General features: G+C 42.6%; 2 protein-coding genes across 3 annotated transcripts in view; both read left to right on the top strand.

The window, feature by feature from the left end:
• LOC126268019 (uncharacterized) overlaps nucleotides 1-12912 on the top strand; it is a 183088-nt gene extending 170176 nt beyond the window's left edge. The window contains exon 2 of the mRNA XM_049973431.1: nucleotides 12688-12912. Coding sequence (XP_049829388.1) covers nucleotides 12688-12717 — 30 coding nt within the window. The 3' untranslated portion in view covers nucleotides 12718-12912. The remainder of the gene's footprint in view (nucleotides 1-12687) is intronic.
• A 20-nt stretch (nucleotides 12913-12932) lies between these two features.
• The window catches only part of LOC126268018 (uncharacterized transporter slc-17.2-like), a 294182-nt gene continuing 287011 nt past the window's right edge, over nucleotides 12933-20103 (top strand). For both annotated transcript variants that reach the window (XM_049973429.1, XM_049973430.1), the window contains exon 1: nucleotides 12933-13068. The gene's annotated coding sequence lies outside the window, so the exon portion shown is untranslated. The remainder of the gene's footprint in view (nucleotides 13069-20103) is intronic.

Here is a 20103-nt window from a genome sequence, read left to right as displayed (position 1 = left end):
TTTAAGGACCGTGTAGCAGAGAATGTGTGTCTAGACTTAACGTTGCATCATCAAACGCACCATCATCAACAGTATCACATGAGACGCACCGACGAGGTGTCTGTTTTAAAACAGGACAGACACGAGGTCAGAATTTTACATCAGCACTTGTCAACCAACTGCCAATCAAAGTCTGTTGAAATTACCATCCACCGGGAAGATACGAACGGCTAGGAGCCGAGCGCCACAGAGCTTCGCCACCTCGGTTACAGCGACGATATCAACAAGATCATAGCCGTTTCACATCGTGAAAACTGACGAAAATAGACTTCCTAATCAAGAAAGTTTGACTAGAAGTGTGATGGGAGTGCTGGACTCGTTAGGCTTCCTAATGTTGCTAAGTGAGTCCGCGGCCGGGGTCTCGACCATGACCTTGGTTGTCGCCGCCTCCCACAGACAAGCGACAGCTGTTCTCGCCGACTCAGCGCGGTTACAACACAGCCGGCCGCCCGGCAACTGTTGGCGCCTTCCATCCGTGCTCCACAGCCGCCGGAGAATTGTGATCACCGTACAATTACGTCAGAACTGCTCAAAAAAATTCTTCCGCAGTCCTCAAGATTTGCATATGAGGGGCATCAATAAGTAACGCAACACATTTTTTTCTCAGGCAGTTTAGGTTCAAAAAATGCGGAATATCTTGTGGGACATCGTGGAATACTCCCGCTTCAGTCTGTGTAGTTTAATGAAGTTCCAATAGATGGCAGCGCTATACGTACCCATCAAAATGGCGTCTGTAGCGGCGGTATGTCTCAACAGAGAACTGTCACTGATTTTCTTTTGGCGGAAGGAAAACCAGAGTATTGCAGATATTCGTAGGAGCTGGCAGAATGTCTACAGGGTCCTTGCAGTGAACAAAAGTATGGTGAGGCGTTGGGGAGGCATCTGTCATTATCGCAACAAGGTCGTGTAAACCTGTCCGATCCCCCGCGTGCTGGCTGGTCGTACACAGCTGTGAGTCTACATCTACATCTACATCCATACTCCGCAAGTCAACTGACGGTGTGTGACGGAGGGTACGTTGAGTACCTCTGTCGGTTTTCCATTCTATTCCAGTCCCGTATCGTTCGTGGAAAGAAAGATTGTCGGTATGCCTCTGTGTGGGCTCTAATCTCATGGTCTCTTCGCGAGATGTACGTAGGTGGGAGCGATATACTGCTTGACTCCTCGGTGAAGGTATGCTCTCCAAACTTCAACAAAAGCCGGTACCGAGTTACTGAGCGTCTCTCCTGCAAAGTCTTCCAATGGAGTTTATCATCTCCGTAACGCTTTCGCGATTACTAAATGATCCTGTAACAAAGCACGCTGCTCTCCGTTGAATCTTCTCCATCTCTTCCATCGACCCTATCTGGTACGGATCCCACATTGGCGAGCAATATTCAAGCAATGGGTGAACAAGTGTACTGTAACCTACTGCCTTTGTTTTCGGATTACATTTCCTTAGGATTCTTCCAATTAATCTCAGTCTGGCATCTTCTTAACCGACTATCAACTTTATATGATCATTCCACTTTAAATCACTCCTAATGCGTACTCCCAGATAATTTATGGAATTAACTGCTCCCAGTTGCTGACCTGCAATGTTGGAACGTGCGGACACACTCACTCGAGGTGATCGATGGATGACAATCAGAGACGTCGTTGCATAACTGGGCATCTCTGTTGGTAGTTGTGACACACTGCTGCACTAGTTGGGTGTCCGCTGGTTTTCTCATTGCCTTACAGAGACTGTAAAGAGCAACGAACGACCACCTATGCGGAATTGATTGCGCATTGCGACAGTGATAGTAACACATTTTTTTCGAACATCGTCACAGGCAATGAAACATGGGTTCGGTTCTTCGAACTGAAAGCAAAATTGCAATACATGGAGTGGCGTCACAACACTTCTCCTCCGAAGAACAAGTTCAAAGTCATATCGATTGTCTATGTGGGGCCTATTGTGATTCGTGTCCTCCCTCATGGTGCAACAATCAACTCCAAGTTTATTGCGTTACACTCATAAAATTAGAAAAACGACTTTAGCGTGTTTGTCGTCACAAAAATACGAACGAACTCCTACATGTTAACGCAAGTCCTCACACATGTCTGCCCACGCGAGAAGACGTCACAAAATGTTATCGTGCTGTTCTTCCTCATCCACCCTACAGTCCGGATCTCACGTTTTCCGATGTCATCTGTTTGGCCCAATGAATGATGCAGTCCGCGGGAAGTAGTACTTGGATGACAGGCATGTTATTGCTGCAGTAGAGGGGTACCATCTGGACGTTCACGCCTCCCAGTAAGGTAGAGTAACGCCATTGCATTGATCGGAGACAACTTTCAAAAATAGGGTTTAGTAGTCCCGGAGAATTGGAATCAAGGGTAAACCCAACCTGCTTTCAGAAAACAAGTGTTGCATTACTTTTTGAACACCTCTTGTAGTTCGTTTCTTCTCATTTCTTAGTTTCGTTCAGCTACGAACGACTTCAACCAATTGCCTATTTTTCCGAGGTTTGACTCCCGGCCAATGCTGCAACATTCGTTTTCGATGTTGTTCTTTCTTCTCTTGTGTCCACGCCATCCCTGACATAATCATCGGCTCTTCCTAGAAACCTTAATGTGTTCGTACTTCTTCCGTAAGTAGATCATGCTCCCTGGATGTATTTAGGAGAAATTTACAGTCCTCGATCTTTTTCACCTCCTATGAACAATGTCCCGTTGGTTTATCATCTTGAAATTAAGTTAATATTGTTTTGGGTATTCTTCCTGGCCTCATTGTTCTCGTATGGCCATGAAAGACATTCCTTCTTTCCTGCATCGTGTTACTTACCTTCTCCACGTGCTTATTTCGTTTGTGGTTGTGACACCTTCTGCAGTCGCTGTTTTCTTTAATAGGTCCCAGGATTTTTCTCCAAATCCTTCATTCTTTCGTGTCATATTTCTACATTAGGCATTTCTTGTACATCTTAAGTCACTGCCGTATATAGAGCCTCCGGTTCAATAACAGTGTAGTAGTGTTTAACTTTTTTGGCGTTTACTGATATCGACCTCTTTTTGTAGATTTTTTTTCAGTTAGTTGGTAGCTCATATCCATCTTATCAATGCATGATGCGAAGATTTTCCTATCTTATAGATTAAGCTCTCTTTCTTCATCTCGCTATTTACACGCCTATTTATACTTTTTGCGTCAATAGACCATCTGAAAAGGCTAGACAGTTGATTTTAAGGTTAATATACTTGTTGCTTTGTCTTACCTCTCAATTCTTCACTTTTAGTTGTTTTTTATTTTTATTTGCATATCTAATTTTTTTTCAAAATCTCTTTATCAGTACTCCTTCGTCCACAGGAAATAACCACATTCATCCGTGATGGAAGTAAAACTAAACCATCTTTCTCAGTATAGTTCAGTAGAGTGGAGAGCGTCTCCAGTTGCGAAAACTGTTCAGTTTATCAGAATGTGTTCAAGAGTTATTTCAAGCCTACTAATTTTAATGTAGTAAGGGTAGGGCTGAAGTGAAACACAGAACACTGAAGATCTGTCCGGGTCAACGACACCGGCTGATGACCAATGGCTACAAATTATGGCACATACACTAACTGACAAAGTATTAGAACACCTACTGTTTGACATTAATATGGGGAGAGTTCACTTTTCGTCTTTATGGCGGCTTTAATTGGGGACCCATGCTAAGAAGTCTTTAAATGTTTACAGAGGAATGACAGCCCATTCGTCCGCAAGAGCCAAAGCCAGAGGAGGCAATGACGTTGGACGCTGGGACCTGTAAGGAAGCCGACGTTGTAACTCATTGCAAAGGTTTGGTTCAGGCCGGGACCCTGGGCAGGTTATTCTATTTCAGGAATGCTACTTCGTAATAGAGTGCACTGTCAGCTGATGCAAACAATAATTGTCTTCGAACTGTTTCTGTACCGTACGCAGTACACAACGCAGTAAAATGTCTTAATATCCTTCCGCATTTAGCATATTCTTGAGCGCTCCATAGGGAGCACTTCCTAGTTATGAAAAAGACCCTGTAACACAACCTCCTCGTACTTCGCTGTTGGCACTACACATGGTGGCAGATTAACATTCAACAGGCATTAGCGGAACCCAAACCTCTAAATCGGAATTCCGCATGGTATAGCGTGAATCATTGCTCCAAATCAGTCGTTGCCAGTCATCCACAGGTGTCGCTGTTTCTAATCTCTGTTACTACTACTCTTAGCAATGACTAAAAGTGTGCCTTATGAGAAGCTGCTCGACCATTTTATTCCACTCTTTTTAACTCGTCCGCAGTGCTTGACGCTCGTTGTCCGTTAGTACGTGAGTTATGCCTGCTCTTGGCTTGGCTGTGTTCCTTCGCGTTTCCACTTCACAGTACCATCACCAACAGTCGACGTGGGCAGCTTTAGAGGTGATGGAACGTCCCTGATGGATTTGTTACTCAGGTGAGATCCAGTGACAAGCCCATGTTCAAAGTCACTGATCTCTCCTGATCGACACATTTTGTTGGTACTTCTGCACCGACAACAAAATAACCCCACCTTCTGTCATACTGATGGCTCCGGCTCTCGTGGCACTTAGTGATCAATTCCGCATTCCTCATTACTTCTGATCAGTGTCTTACAATGTATAACATGACGGCCTCCGTTGCAGAGTTGTGAAGACTTGATCAGCAATTTACCGACCGTCTTGTGGTCACCATAACAAGGAGAATCAAAAAAAAAAGTTCAAATGTGTGTGAAATCTTATGGGACTTAACTGCTAAGGTCATCAGTCCCTAAGCTTACACACTACTTAACCTAAATTATCCTAAGGACAAACACACACACCCATGCCCGAGGGATGACTCGAACCTCCGCCGGGACCAGCCGCACAGTCCATGGCTGCAGCGCCTTAGATCGCTCCAAGACAATCCAAGCATGTTACAGTATAATCAACGAGAAGGAGAAACGTGGTATTGAATGTTACCAAATAACAAATATTGATTTCGCAGATTTGCACAGATTTACATTTTGGAGTGGATTGTTATTAATCTGTTAATTGTTTTGTTTTTATTTCACAGTAAATTTATTTTGTTAGTTTCTCGAGGAGTATTCTTCCACTCCCTGATCCTCTTGAATCTCAACTCACGTTCGAAGATACAATGTTAGGATAAAACTAATGAGAACTGTTATTGTTGTCTGAAATGAGTTTATTGATAGTAACCCATCTGCAATATAATCACCTCCGTTATTTATTACCTTTAGTCAGATGTCCGGATGGCGTCGTATACCATCTGCACGTCTATTTCTGTTGATGTCCCGTGTTGACTGCCCTACGGCACGGATAATGTCATCCCTAGGGTTGTACCGGATTCCTCCCACTGGTTCTTTCGCTTCGGCAAAGAGATCTTAATCCCAGAGACTCATGTCGAGTAAGTACGGCTCATGTTCCAGACTGCCACGTTGCCAGCGGTGCAAGAAGTCCTGGACAGCAACAGCAGTGTGGCGTCGTGCATTGTCATGCAGAATGATGGGATGCTATTCCATGAAGTGTCGTCGCTTTCGCCTGAGTGCTGAACGAAGACGGTGTTGCAGGAACGTGCAGCGTCTACCATCACCCTTGATGGTACAGCATGATACAGTAATAACCCATCAGCGTCATCCTCCACAATGAACATCACCACAGCACTACGTGAAGCGCACACTTTCTGTAGACGAGGAGAGCCGGGATGCCTCCATTCATTCGACTGGAGTTTCAAGTTTGGTTGATGCGAACGCATCTATGTTTCGTCGACAATGACGATGCGTCGAAGGACGTCGTTGCGTTCATTTGGTCCCGGCTTAACAAATCCTGTGCGATGGCTTAGTGGTGCTATTTTGTATCTCGGACATTTCACGGGGATCCAACTTGCTGCAATTTTGTGGTACCCCTGAATGTGGAGCACAATTTTGTGGCATACCCCGACTTCTGTTATTATCTGACACGCTGTTCAGCTGCGATCAACGTCCAAGAAGGAAGCAAGTAGTTGACTGCATTGTCCTCCACGTGTGGACGTCCACTACTGGGGTGATCCTTCACAGCACCTCTGCCTAATCTGAACGCCTTAACCCATCGTGCGACTGTACTGTATGGCAACGCTACGTCACCACATGCTTCGCACAGTCCCTGAAAATATTCTCGCGTACTCAAAACTCTCGATACTTCAGTTTTGAGCCAAGAATGTTAGTTTATCTTTGTAAACATGAAGTTAGGGTGGTTGCACTATCGCTGCGACGTTCAACGGCCTATACACTGCAGAATATTGATAGAGTGCTGTACCTGTGCGCTTATCAAACTCGTCTCACAGGCCTTCGTTATGCCAACAGAGGTGGCAGCTCGCCGGCTCACCGGTTTGACGTTACAGCACTGTTGCCATTGCTTTCTGTCCAGCCTTTGTATGCAGGTTGCAAAACACTTCTTTGACCAGTTTACGTTCCCCATTAAACGTGTATTTCTTGAAGAATAATGATTTTGAGGCTCTTCTTGAATTAGATGAATATAACTTTCATTTTGATCCAGTGAATACAAAGATTTCTAAAAGATAATGAACATCGAAGCTTGGCAATCCATCTGACAGAACTGTCAGTATAATTTAAAACAGAAGGAACAAAGAGCCTTTATTCACTCAGTAATTATGCACGTACGGATATTTTTTGTATTGAGGAATAAGTGTGTTGTACTGTCTCGAGTATACTTACTGATTTGTCTTCCATCAATGAACATATCACTAACGATAAAGAGATTCCGGTAGCTGTGTGACTTCACAAAGGTAGGCGCTAAAATTTAACCTCATTTTTCAGTGTGTTGTTATGCATCTTTTAAGTCAGTCAATAAAACTGATATGTCAGCCTAGAGGACTCAACATGCAATGCATAATTTTTGAAGACGGTGATGAACGTTTGCACTGCCACTCTTCCACAATGAGCTTATTACGATTTCTGATCAAATGACAACAGTTTCATTATTATGTTCCTCAAGTCATTTTCAATGGACTTCAGACTCAGATGCAAACAGATTGCGAACTAATACATCAGAAATTCGTCGAACAACGTTCTGATGTGTTGCTTTCGTATGGATAAAACTGCACTGAAATCCCAGCCTCTTGCTACTTACCGTACCAGCAGAAAAATTACCCCCTTCGCACAAAACTATAATAAACCTACTCGTGATTGTAAGAAGGCTGAATAATTATGCAGATCAACGGAATAAAATTTTTCAAAGAATCCTACTGATAATTTTGTTGTCTAGGAGTACGACCGTTAAAAATGTTCAGGTTCATGTTTTCCAACGCTATTGATAAATAAACTATTGATTTACGATTGGTTTGTAATCCTGACTGTAAATTCGTCCACACTGACACGTAATTACACACTATTGCCAAGTTCGGCAATATACCATTCCACAAAAAATTGAATGCAGCACATATACATTTTTATCGTACTGAAACTATAAACCAACTGCCTTGGATTTGCACATGGAGTGAGTTTCAAAGCATGCAATTCCACACATTAGAGTGACTGAATTTTTTTTTAGTCTTTCAGTTAAATGTCTTACAGTAATTAATATTTCTTTACTGTGGTGTACATGAACATAAAGTTAGGAATTCTTATTACAACAATTTTAATACGCATGCATTTTCCAGTAACACTTGCTGATTTGAATTTGGTTAGGAACAGGCCAACATTTTTGCGTAAAAATAACGAAATCAATCAAATTTTAATAATGTTATTTTACTAACAATAATTAGTTTTAGCAGTTCTCAAACTACACGAAAAGAATAACTTAGAAAATTATGGGAAAATGATAATGGTGAACCAATTGTCGATTAATACAAATTTTTAAATACGGGATACAAAGAAATGTGGCTGTAGTGACTTCCAAATTTATTGGAAACACTGTCTTTGAAGTTTGAAACATACATAAAAAGTTATAAATGGTGTTGGACAAAAGCATTTTGTGCAGATTAATTATTATAGAAATATTATGTGGGAAAAGTTATATTCGTATACTTTCGGTCGTACATCAGTAATCTGTGTTTAAATAATCGTAATTAACAAAATGATATTCATAGCTTTGTGTCAACAGTAAAGAAACTGCAATATACTAGATGTTAGGCTGAATAGAAAGGGCACAATGCCCGTTTCCATTACAGTGTGAAGTCGCAAAATACCTCTTTACATGGTTGTAAGTGTTAATGTGAAGCTTCAGTAGTTTCATTGTCCCGCGTGAGCTACCTAATCGCTAACGTTTTTTATAATTATCCTTAAATTTGTTAATTACCATCTTTTGATAATTAGCTATATGCAGTTCATTAAGCCCAGTGGATTGAGACGTCACTATTAGTTTAATATATCATTTGTTGGAACCTATTATTGAATTAAAGTAACAAAATTGTCCTTAGATATTCGAATAAAACTTCAGCTTCCATAAATTCTTCGATCTTGGACGTCATTCCTTACTTGCGAATTACTGTTCAGTATCACCAGTACATCATAAGTATCCGGAGACCTATATGTAAAGCACATTTGGTCATTAGATGGACACATCAGTGAAATAGAGGCGGGACCAAATCTAGAACAAGACCGGCAGACCTCGTGTACTGACGAACATTGGCCGACGAGCATTCCGAGCAGTGGTTGTAAAAAATCACAGGAAATCAGCGGAAGGAGTCATTCGTTAGTCCAAACCTGTTACCAACAGTTCAGCTAGAATAACGATTACGTAGGCAGTTAAAAGGAACGGTGTACAATTTTCGAACAGCTCCTCATAAGCTTCATAAATTTCTAAGTGACACCATGTGGTAGGTTAAAGAGTGACGACACTGGGCAAAGGATCACTGGAAAGGTGCGATTTGGAGTGAGTAGTGCAAAACAGAGACAGAACACCAACATAAATCATAGATGACAATTATTACGAAAAATTAAAAACATAAAATAAAACTAAAACTAACTTTAGGCAAAAACGTAATCAGAAACAAACCTACATGAAAAGTAGTTATAATAAACAACTGACTTTCATACATCCTTTGTTTATAGTGGTAACTATGTAAACATATGACATCGCTGACCCACTGTCATCTAACTGTCAGAAAAGTAACGTAGTAACATCTGATGTATATGTCCACTCTACACCTGGAAGAATCAATAATTACAAAACAGACAGGACATGACAGCAACGATGTCACATGTAAGGTAAAACACCTAAGAATATATTATAAATTCTCAGTTCGTAGTTACAAAACCATTATAATAAGACCATGACTTATCCATGTATTTACAGAGCACCTGACGATGGCAAGTTGCCGAAATGGGCTCATTGTGAATAAAATAAAACACAAACAACTTACATAGCAGTGCACCTGGATATTTCATAAATAACTATGACGTTAGCTACCACAATGTGTAGTGTCAATAGTGAAGCAAGGAGGATGGTGTTACGTTATGGCGGTGTTTTTCGTGGTTAAGTTGCGGTCCCATTATGGTACTCAAAGAAAACGAGAAATACATAAGAATATAGACATACGAGGGTTGTCCAGAAAGTGAGTTCCGATCGGTCGAGAAGTGGAAACCGCAGTGAAAACCAAAAATGTTTTATTTGCAAGTTAGGTACGCCTTCCACCTACTTCTCTACATAGTCGCCGCTCTAACTTCGAGTTTTGTCGTAGTATTGTATCAACGTTCCAACATCCTGGACATAAAAAGTAGCCGCCTGTGCTTTCGACCAGTTATCTGCAGTGGTCTGCAGTTGCTTGTCTGTGGAAAAATTGTGTCTTCGTTGTCAGCGGTTCTTGTGAGCAGAGATGAGACTCAGGGGGAGCCAATTACGGAGTGTATTGTGGGTGGTCATACACGTCTCATTGGAAACGCTGCAGGAACGTCTTCATTGCCCCTGCAGTGTGCGGTCGAGAATTGGTATGAAAATGAAACTGCTCGACAGTTGTGTTATGTGGGCTGCATAGACACAGGCGAAATCTCTAACCAGGCCCTCGTACTTGGCGGGAGACGCTATTCCCTATGCACCTTTATGTGCTCACTCTTCACTCAAAACTGGAAAGAGCGAAGCGACAGGATCGACAGGCGTACTAAAGACACTGCCCAACACATTTGCACATACCTTTACTGGATTTTCTCAGTAGTTTCCATTTCGCGTCCCATCGGAACTTACTTTCTGGGCAACCCCCGTATTTTAGAGCCCTATGCAGTGTTTGGTGGCAATCGCTACACTGAGTCACTGGTCGAATGAACAGTTAAGCTACTCCATTATATAAATTAAGGTGACAAAAGTTTTGGGACACCGATATCCACGTATACAGATGGCGGTAATATCGCGCATTCAAGGTATAAAAGGGCAGTGTATTGACAGAGCTGTCATTTATACTCAGATGATTTGTGTGAATTGGTTTCCGACGTGATTAGGGTCACACGACTTTGAGCGTGGAGTGGTAGTTGGAGCTAGAAGCATGGGACATTCCATTTCGGAAATAGTTAGGGAATTCAATATTCTGAAATGTACAGTGACAACAGTATACCAAGAATACAAAATGTCAGGCATTACCTCTCACCACGGATAAAGAAGTGGCAGACGCAATTCACTTAACGACCGAGAGCTGCGACGTTTTGGTAATGTTGTCAGTGCTAACAGACAAGCAACTCTACGTGAAATAACCGCAGATATCAGTGTGGAACGAAGGACGAATGTGTCCATTCGGACAGTGTTGCGAAATTTGGCGATAATGGGTTATGGCAGCAGACGACAGAGTGGATGCTATTGCTAACAGCACGACATCGCCTGTAGCACCTCCCCTGGGTTCGTGACCTTATCGGTTGGAGCCTACACGATTCGATAACTGTGGCATGGTCAGCTGGGTCCCGATTTAAGTTGGTAAAAGCTGATGGTGGGATCGAGTGTGGCGCAGACCTCACGAAGCCATGGACCTCCGCTGTCAACAAGGCACTGTGCAGTCTGGTAGTGTCTCCGTAATGGTGTGGGCTGTGATTACGTGTGATTCACTGGGTCCTCTCGTCAAACTGAACCGATCATTCACTGGAAATGAAGCCATTTGCTGTCATTCATGAGCCTTATGTATCCAAATAACAATGAAATTTTTATGGATGACAAGGCATCATGTCAGAGGGCGACAGTTGTTTGTGATTATTTTGAAGAACCTTCTAGACAGTTAGTGAGAATTATCTGGGCACCCAGATCACCAGACGTGTATCGCATCGAACATTTGTGGAGGATAAGCGAGAGTCAGTTGGCGCACAAAACCCCGCTCCGGCAACACTTACGCAGTTTTGAACGGCTACAGAGGCAGCATGGCTCAGTATTTCTGCGGAGGATTTCTAACGAGTTGTTGGGTCCGTGCCATGCTAAGTTGCTGCACTACTCATTCACTGGAAATGAGGCCATTTGCTGTCGTTCATGAGCCTTATGTATCCAAATAACAATGAAATTTTTATGGATGACAAGGCATCATGTCAGAGGGCGATAGTTGTTTGTGATTATTTTGAAGAACCTTCTAGGTGAGAATTATCTGGACACCCAGATCACCAGACGTGTATCGCATCGAACATTTGTGGGGGATAATCGAGAGTCAGTTCGCGCACAAAACCCCGCTCCGGCAACACTTACGCAGTTATGAACGGCTACAGAGGCAGCATGGCTCAGTATTTCTGCGGAGGATTTCTAACGAGTTGTTGGGTCCGTGCCATGCTAAGTTGCTGCACTACTCTGGGCAAAGGAAGTCCGACACGGTATTAGGAGGAATCTTATGACGTGGTCACCTCAGTGTGTATCACAAAGACAGTGTTAAGATTTAAATATCCAGGCAGATTAAAACTGTGTGCCGGACCGAGCCTCAAACGCGGGGCCATTGCCTTTCGTGGGCAAGTGCACGCGAGAGACAAAGGTCCCGAATTCGGGTCTCGGTCCGGCACACAATTTTAATCTGCCAGGAAGTTTCAGATCAGCGCACACGCCTCTGCAGAAAGAAAATCTCATTCTGGAAACATCCCCGAGGCTGTGGCTAAACCATGTCTCGACAATATCCTTTCTTCCAGGAGTGCTACTTCTGCAAGGTTTGCAGAAGAGCCTCTGCGAAGTTTGGAAAGTAGGAGACGAGGTATGGGCGGAATTGAAGCTGTGAGGACGGGTCGTGAGTCGTGCTTGGGTAGCTCTGCTGGTAGAGCACTTGCCCGAGAAAGACAAAGGCCCCGATTTCGAGTCTCGGTCTGACACACAGTTTTAATCTGCCAGGAAGTTTCATATCAGCACACACTCAGTCGCGGAGTGAAAATCTCATTCTAGTGTCAAGTTTCCTGAAATGGACTGGTCTGCCCAGAGTACTGACCTGAACGCAGTGGAATATCTTTGAGACGAGTTAAAGTGTTGACATTGCTCCAGACCCCAGCGACCAACACTACTATCTTCTCTGGTTTCGGCTCTTGAGAAGGAATGGCTGCCAATTCTCCACAGACATTTAGCACTTCATTGGAAGTGTCTTCAGCACAGTTGAAGCCGTCGCAAAAGCCAGGAGCAGTCGCCCCCCACATTAATGTTCACCAATAGGTGTCTAGACACTTTTGATTACTTAGTGTATATGAGCTACTACAAGTAAAACTAAAAATTTACTTTTCTTTGCCTCGCAGGTTCCTTCGCTATCGAGCACCGGAGAGTAGAGCGGTTGTATATAGACAGTTGATAAGCGCGGCACGTGACACACATCGTAAGACTAGTCGCGTGCGTAGCTGCCGCCGATACGGAGTGACCGCGTGTCGCAAGCGCCCGCAGCTGCCTACGTCACTCGGGCGGCGCTCTCGCCAGCTTCGCGGGGGTCCTGCTATTCCCGGCGATCTGACTGCACGCACACAGTGTACAGCGCACGGTCGCTGTCGCCGGAAGAGGCGCTGCCCAGCTGATCGCGACAGAGCGCCACTCTCCTACCTCACTCTGACGTCTCAAGTCGCTGCGCCCGACCTCCATCCCACTCACCACTCTGCCGCTCAGAATTTGGCACTGGAACGTTACAGGTAAGTCCCTTCGCTACAGTACCGCGTCATATCTATTGTAATTTATTAGCTTGTTACATAAGCTGTAGCGTTTTTCCAAAACTTTAATGAACACAACAGGTACATGTAACAGAGAGTTTGCCGGCCGGTGTGGCCGTGCGGTTATAGGCGCTTCAGTCCGGAACCGCGTGACCAATACGGTCGCAGGTTCGAATCCTGCCTCGGGCATGGATGTGTGTGATGTCCTTAGGTTAGTTAGGTTTAAGTAGTTCTAAGTTCTAGGGGACTGATGACCACAGCAGTTAAGTCCCATAGTGCTCAGAGTCATTTGAAAAGAGGCAGCTAGAACCATTTACCCCCCCCCCCCCACCGGTAATCGAACCCGGGAACCCGGACGTGGGAAGCGAGAACGCTACCGCACGACCACGAGTTGCGGACACTGCCTCTGTTGCTGTCTCCCCTCTACTGATTTCAAACAGAGGAACGTGTCGAAAATGTTCCGATTTCTCCACTGAACATAATGGTTCACATTTTCACTTATTCTAAAGGTATTTTTTTAAATATATTTTCTGTACAACACGACCTTGACTAGTGGCTTCCTCATCTCTGAAGTCCGTTATTCTTCTCTTTATAGACTCATCATACGTGCTTCCTAATATACTGAAACTGTGTGTTGTCCAACCTGACGTAACAGCTGCAGTTCTGCCATTACCTTTCCCCTCTACTCCGGTTGGGGAAGGCTGCTTGTAGTTTGACTATACAATCTCTGCATCATCGTTAAGAACATTCTCAGTCGTTGAGTGGCCGGACGGAAGCTAAATCATTATTTGCCGCCTTCAGTTTTTATAATTGTTGCAGATGACGAAGTAATTTCGCAAACGGCAGACCATACAGGGGATAGACAAAATAATGTGAACACCTATACTTACTTGGGAATGGTTTATTAATAAGGAGTTGGACACCCATTTGCCCGTAATCAGCTGCGATTCTTCTTGGAATTCTGTGGTGGAATGTTATGCCATTCTTCGATCAGAAACTCTTCTAACTCCTGCAGTGAAGAGGGAGGCGGAAATCTGCTCCGGAGTCTGCACTCCAATAACGCCCACAACGGTTTGATAATGTTCAAGTCCAGAGATTTTGCTGCGCAGGAAAGGCGCTGCAGTTCAGCTGCACGCTCCTCATATTACGATTGTACTGTCCTGGCTGTGTGAATGGGTGCATTATCGTCCCAAAATACGGAATCATTTAAATCAAGGGGTGCATTTGATCACCTAAAATGTTCACATATTCGTTGGCTGTAACACGGCCTTTGAGAGTAATGATGGTACCAGCAAATACCATGATATGACTGCCCATATCATCACACTTCGACCTCCATGCTTAATCCTTGCAATCAAGCAATCATGATTGTAGGCTTCTTTCGGCTTTCTCTAGACGCAAAGCCAGCCCGATGTTGGAAATAACAAAAAAGTTGACTCTTCGGACGATTTGACGTGTTTTCACAGATCAGCCGTACAGGATTTATGCTCCTAACGCCATGTTTTATACTTCTTTGCGCTGGTTGACGTCACTAATGGTTTCGGTAAAGCAGCTCGTCCATGAATATTCGCTTTATGGAGTTATCAGCGGACAGTGTCAATAGATACGGGGTGTGGAAGATGGCTATTGAGCTCTGCAGTCACTTTAGCCAACATAGTTTTGTGGTATTTTGACACAATTTGTGTTAGCACACGACGATCTCTGTCATTTAGTTTTGATTTGCGCCCGCTGTTACCTGTACACAATGATGTCTTTCCATGTTTCGTGTAGGTTGTCATCATTATTGAGACAGTTGCTCTTGAAACGTCCAACAAGTTGGCTGTCTTGGTTACTGCTGCTCCAGCTAAACGAGCCACCGCAATCTGCCCTCTTTGGAACTCTATTAGGTCTTTCATTGCACGGCGACCTCAGCCTCTGAATGCGAATACGAAGTGTGCACTACTCGTAAACAACCTGCACTGATGCCTAGTCCGTACTGAACATTCATAGTGCAACGTGACACATGCCTTACCTGACATTCCATTACTAGCACTGTTTAGGTTATTTTTCCTATCCCTTGAGATATCAAGCACACGTCTAATAAACTGCACAAAGAATACACAAGACGTCGTCTCAAAATTAATTTCGACAAGACAGCGTATCCATCTGAAATGATAAACAAGGAACGGGTTTTTGTTCTCTAAGACACAAAAATTTTAAAAAAAATTGGAATTTTAAATATGTTGCAGCTATTATATCGACATTTTTGGAAAGTGACAACTAACAGCCGTCAATTAACATAAAATGCATGTTTGACCATCAGCTGCTTTTTTATTTCAAACTCAAATATCGGCAGGTTTCAGTCACCTTCACGGATTTGAGTTAAACCAGTTTAGGCCACAACATAAGCGCTTGTGCCTCTGAGCTTTTCTTCATTTACGTTCTGTTAAAAATCCTGTATGTTATACTGGAGTTCTTGGCATGCTCAACATATGAGACGTGGCCATTATTTAAGTAATGTCACAGGTGATCTTGTTGCCTAAACTGTCTTAACCCTAATTCTTGAAGATGGTCTGTCACTGAAACCGGTCAATATTTAGGTTTCAATTTAAAAAATTCAGCTGATGGTCAAACATCCATTTTATAAATCTAGTATATACAGTGACGCAACCTGCGACGAAGTTATTGAGACAAAAGCAGCGATGAGTAAACGAGCGAAGTCCCTACATGGACTGATTTGCAACAATAGTAATAATCAACAGACCAAAACAATGTTTCTCCATTGTTGTTGTTGTTGTGGCCTTCAGTCCTGAGATTGGTTGAATGCAACTTTCCATGCTACTCTATCCTGTGCAAGCTTCTTCATCTCCCAGTTCCTACTGCAACCTACATCCTTCTGAATCTACTTAGTGTATTCATCTCTTGGTCTCCCTCTACGATTTTTACGTTCCACGCTGCCTTCCAATACTAAATTGGTGATCCCTTGATGCCTCACAACATATCCGACCAACCGATTCCTTCTTCTAGTCAAGTTGTGCCACAAACTCCTCTTCTCCCCAATCCTATTCAATACCTGCTCTCTACTTCGACCATCATCAGTTACTTTTCTCGCCAAATAGCAAAACTCCTTTACTACTTTAAGTGTCTCATTTCCTAATCTAATTCCCTCAGCATCACCCGACTTAATTCGCCTACATTCCATTATCCTCGTTTTGCTTTTGTTGATGTTCATCTTATATCCTCATTTCAAGACACTATCCATTCCTTCAACTGCTCTTCCAAGTCCTTTGCTGTCTCTGACACAATTACAACGTCATCGGCGAACCTCAAAGTTTTTATTTCTTCTCCATGAATATTAATACCTACTCCGAATTTTTCTTTTGTTTCCTTTACTGCTTGCTCAATATACAGATTGAATAACATCGGGGATAGGCTACAACCCTGTCTCACTCCCTTCCCAACCACTGCTTCCCTTTCATGTCCCTCGACTCTTATAATTGCCATCTGGTTTCTATACAAATTGTAAATAGCCTTTCGCTCACTTTACTTACCCCTGCCACTTTCAGAATTTGAAAGAGAGTATTCCAGACAACATTGTCAAAAGCTTTGTCTAAGTCTAAAAATGCTAGAAACGTAGGTTTGCCTATCCTTAATCTTTCTTCTAAGATAAGTCGTAGGGTCAGTATTGCCTCGCGTGTTCCAACATTTCTACGGAATCCAAATTGATCTTCCCCGAAGTCGCCTTCTACCAGTTTTTCCATTCGTCTGTGAAGAATTCGCGTTAGTATTTTGCAGCTGTGACTTATTAAACTGATTGTTCGGTAATTTTCACATGTGTAAACACCTGCTTTCTTTGGGATTGGAATTACTATATTCCTCTTGAAGTCTGAGGGTATTTCGCCTGTTTCATACATCTTGCTCACCAGATGGTAGTTTTGTCAGGACTGGCTCTCCGAAGGCTGTCAGTAGTTCTAATGGAATGTTGTCTACTCCAGGGCTCTTGTTTCGACTCAGGTCTTTCAGTGCTCTGCCACTCTGTTCACGCAGTATCATATCTCCCATTTCATCTTCATCTACGTCCTCTTCCATTTCCATAATATTGTCTTCAAGTACATCGCTCTTGTATAGACCCTCTATATGCTCCCTCGTCTTTTCTGATTTCCCTTCTTTGCTTAGAGCTGGGTTTTCATCTGAGCTCTTTATATTCATACTAGTGGTTCTCTTTTGTCCAAAGGTGTCTTTAATTTTATTGTATGCAGTATCTATTTTACCCCTAGTGAGATAAGCCTCTACATCCTTAAATTTGTCCTCTAGCCATCACTCCTTAGCCATTTTGCACTTCCTGTCGACCTCATTTTTGAGACGTTTGTATTCCTTTTTTCTGCTTCATTTTCTTCATTTTTATATTTTCTCCTTTCATCAATTAAATTCAATATTTCTTCTGTCACCCAAGGATTTCTACTAGCCCTCGTCTTTTTACCTACTTGATCCTCTGCTGCCTTCACTACTTCATCCCTCAAAGCTACCCATTCTTTTTCTGCTGTATTTCTTTCCCCCATTCCTGTCAATTTTTCCCTTATGCTCTCCCTGAAACGCTGTACAAACTCTGGTTTAGTCAGTTTATCGAGGTCACATCTCCTTAATTTCCCTTCTTGCAGTTTCTTCAGTTTTAACCTACAGTTCGTAACCAATAGATTGTGGTCAGATTCCACATCTGCCCCTGAAAATGTTTTACAATTTAAAACCTGGTTCCTAAATCTCTTCTTACCATTATATAATCTATCTGATACCTTCTGGTATCTCCAGGCTTCTTCCATGTATACAACTTTCTTTCTTGACTCTTAGCTATGATTAAGTTATGCTCTGTGAAAAATTCTACTAGGCGGCTTCCTCTTACATTTCTTACCCCTAGTCCATATTCACCTACTACGTTTCCTTCTCTTCCTTTTCCTACTATCAAATTCCAGTTACCCATAGTGTCATCGAGAATATAGTTACTTGTGGTACAGAAACGTGGACCCCTACGAATAAAAGAAGGGACAAGATCGGGACAGTGGAATTAGGCCAACCCTGATGATAAAATAAAAATATCTAAAATACAGGAAAAAATGGAAGTAGTACAGTGGTCTGGCCTGGTTAAGAGAATGAGCAACGACAGGTGGCCTACGACGATAAACGACTCCGACAAGAACTAAAAGGGGAAGGCGACTTTTGTTGTGTGAACTACGTGCTGATCGTACACTGAGTGCGAAGAGATGAAAAATTTTCGATTGGTGTAAACGAGACTATTGGAAGTGGGAAACGATTAATATCTAGTGGGAAAAGTCGAAGAAGAAAAAGAACAAGAATAAGTTATAATTAATAAAATTGTAAACAGCCGACCAGTTGCAATGGAAAAAATTTATATTTGTCGAAACCTAGGTAAATAATTTATTTATCCATTGCAACTGGTCGGCTGTTTATAATTTTATTACGTGAAGCTGTTGCTGTTGTGCAGCTATGTTTAAAATATTTAAGTTATAATTGTTTGTAAATTAGTAGCATTGGTACCTGCAGATTCGCCTACCAGGCTACAAATTCGAATTATCAGGATTGGACTGTGCTAGGGCACTTAAACTATCTTCCATCTATGGCAGCAACCTGTCTGTGATAACGCCAATCTCCTCATCAGATCGACTTAGAAGACGAATTGTAGATGTTCTTTAACGTGTGAGAATATTCGCACGTTGGAGGAAAGCAAGTACGTATTGTCACTAGCAACATTATCTGTAGTATTATGACCAACGATCTGGTCAACAATGACTGTACTTTTTCGTTTCGGTCCCATTGTCCGTTATTTAAGTACTCCGTATTGACATCCGACCATTTGAAGCTGGTGATGGTAGAATGTCGTAGTGGTGGTGGGGGTTGCGATTAGGGTGGAAGTGATATGCAATCAGGAGAGACAGACATCAATCGAATGAAACTGTGTCCTGCACATGTCTCTCGATTAGGCATCTGGCAGCATAATAATGAGGCCTCCATCGGTAATGGTAGTTACCAGTAGCATCTAACGTTACTTAGTCGTGTTTCGTAAGTATATCAAATTGCCAAAACTGAAAATTCACGCCAGCTACTTTATTTTATTATCAGTCTGTTTCAAGAGTTGAAATCTCATTGTTAGATAGCCATTTTCTCTGTTGAACGTCATTTATCAGTGCTGTTAGTATGCAGACAGATTTAGGTTTATAATTTATTAACTAAGGCTACGCCAGAGTTGCAGATATCATTTTTATTAGTGACTAGTTTCAAACATTTTCGTTCGTTCTCAAACCATTACCTATATCAGAAGGTACAATTTTCCTAGAAACACAATCATCCTTCCTTCCCGCCTCTGGGCCATAGACACCTATAACTGTTAGATGGTCTTTTGGAATTTGAAATCTGTCATTATTCTTTCCTTTACGAAGTTGTATTTAAGAATCTTTCCTCTCTATTTATCATCGACTAAAATTGCAACTCCAGCACTGGCTCGTTTTCTTTGTGGGACACCATTGTAAGCCGTCCGGTAGTCTGACAAATCTTTTGTTCTTTTAAGTTTTTGTCATTATTGCAATGTCTACTTTCCTCTCTTCGAGTACTTGATTTAACTCGCTTTCTTTGTTGGTCAATCCTCGAACATTCCATGTTGCCAAAGACACATAATCCACAACGCCAAACCGTTTGTCCTTTAAGATATTCCGGTTGTCACCAGTTGATTCAGTCCTGTATCCGAGGCTGTCTGTGAGTTTGCCGGTAATTTTATAACCCTCCGGTTGCTTGACGAGCGCTGCCAAGTTAAGTCCAGATATCGCGATCTGCCTGATTTTCTGTCGAGGTTGTCTCCCTTAGAGAATCTGGCTTTACCGCGCCTCTAGAGCCCTCCTTGCTCTATATTGTTTAGATACATTGTCATTAATATGGACTGAATTGGAAATACTCCTAATGTGTACCAACAGAGATTTATCATTTCTTTATGTTACCAGTAGGATTTTTATAGCATACTAGCTTTTCGTATCT

Source organism: Schistocerca gregaria, chromosome 4 (assembly GCF_023897955.1).
Source record: "Schistocerca gregaria isolate iqSchGreg1 chromosome 4, iqSchGreg1.2, whole genome shotgun sequence".
Classification (NCBI taxonomy): Eukaryota; Metazoa; Arthropoda; class Insecta; order Orthoptera; family Acrididae; genus Schistocerca; species Schistocerca gregaria.
Note: the sequence above shows the minus strand (reverse complement) of the source record. Positions and strands in the feature narration are given on the sequence as shown.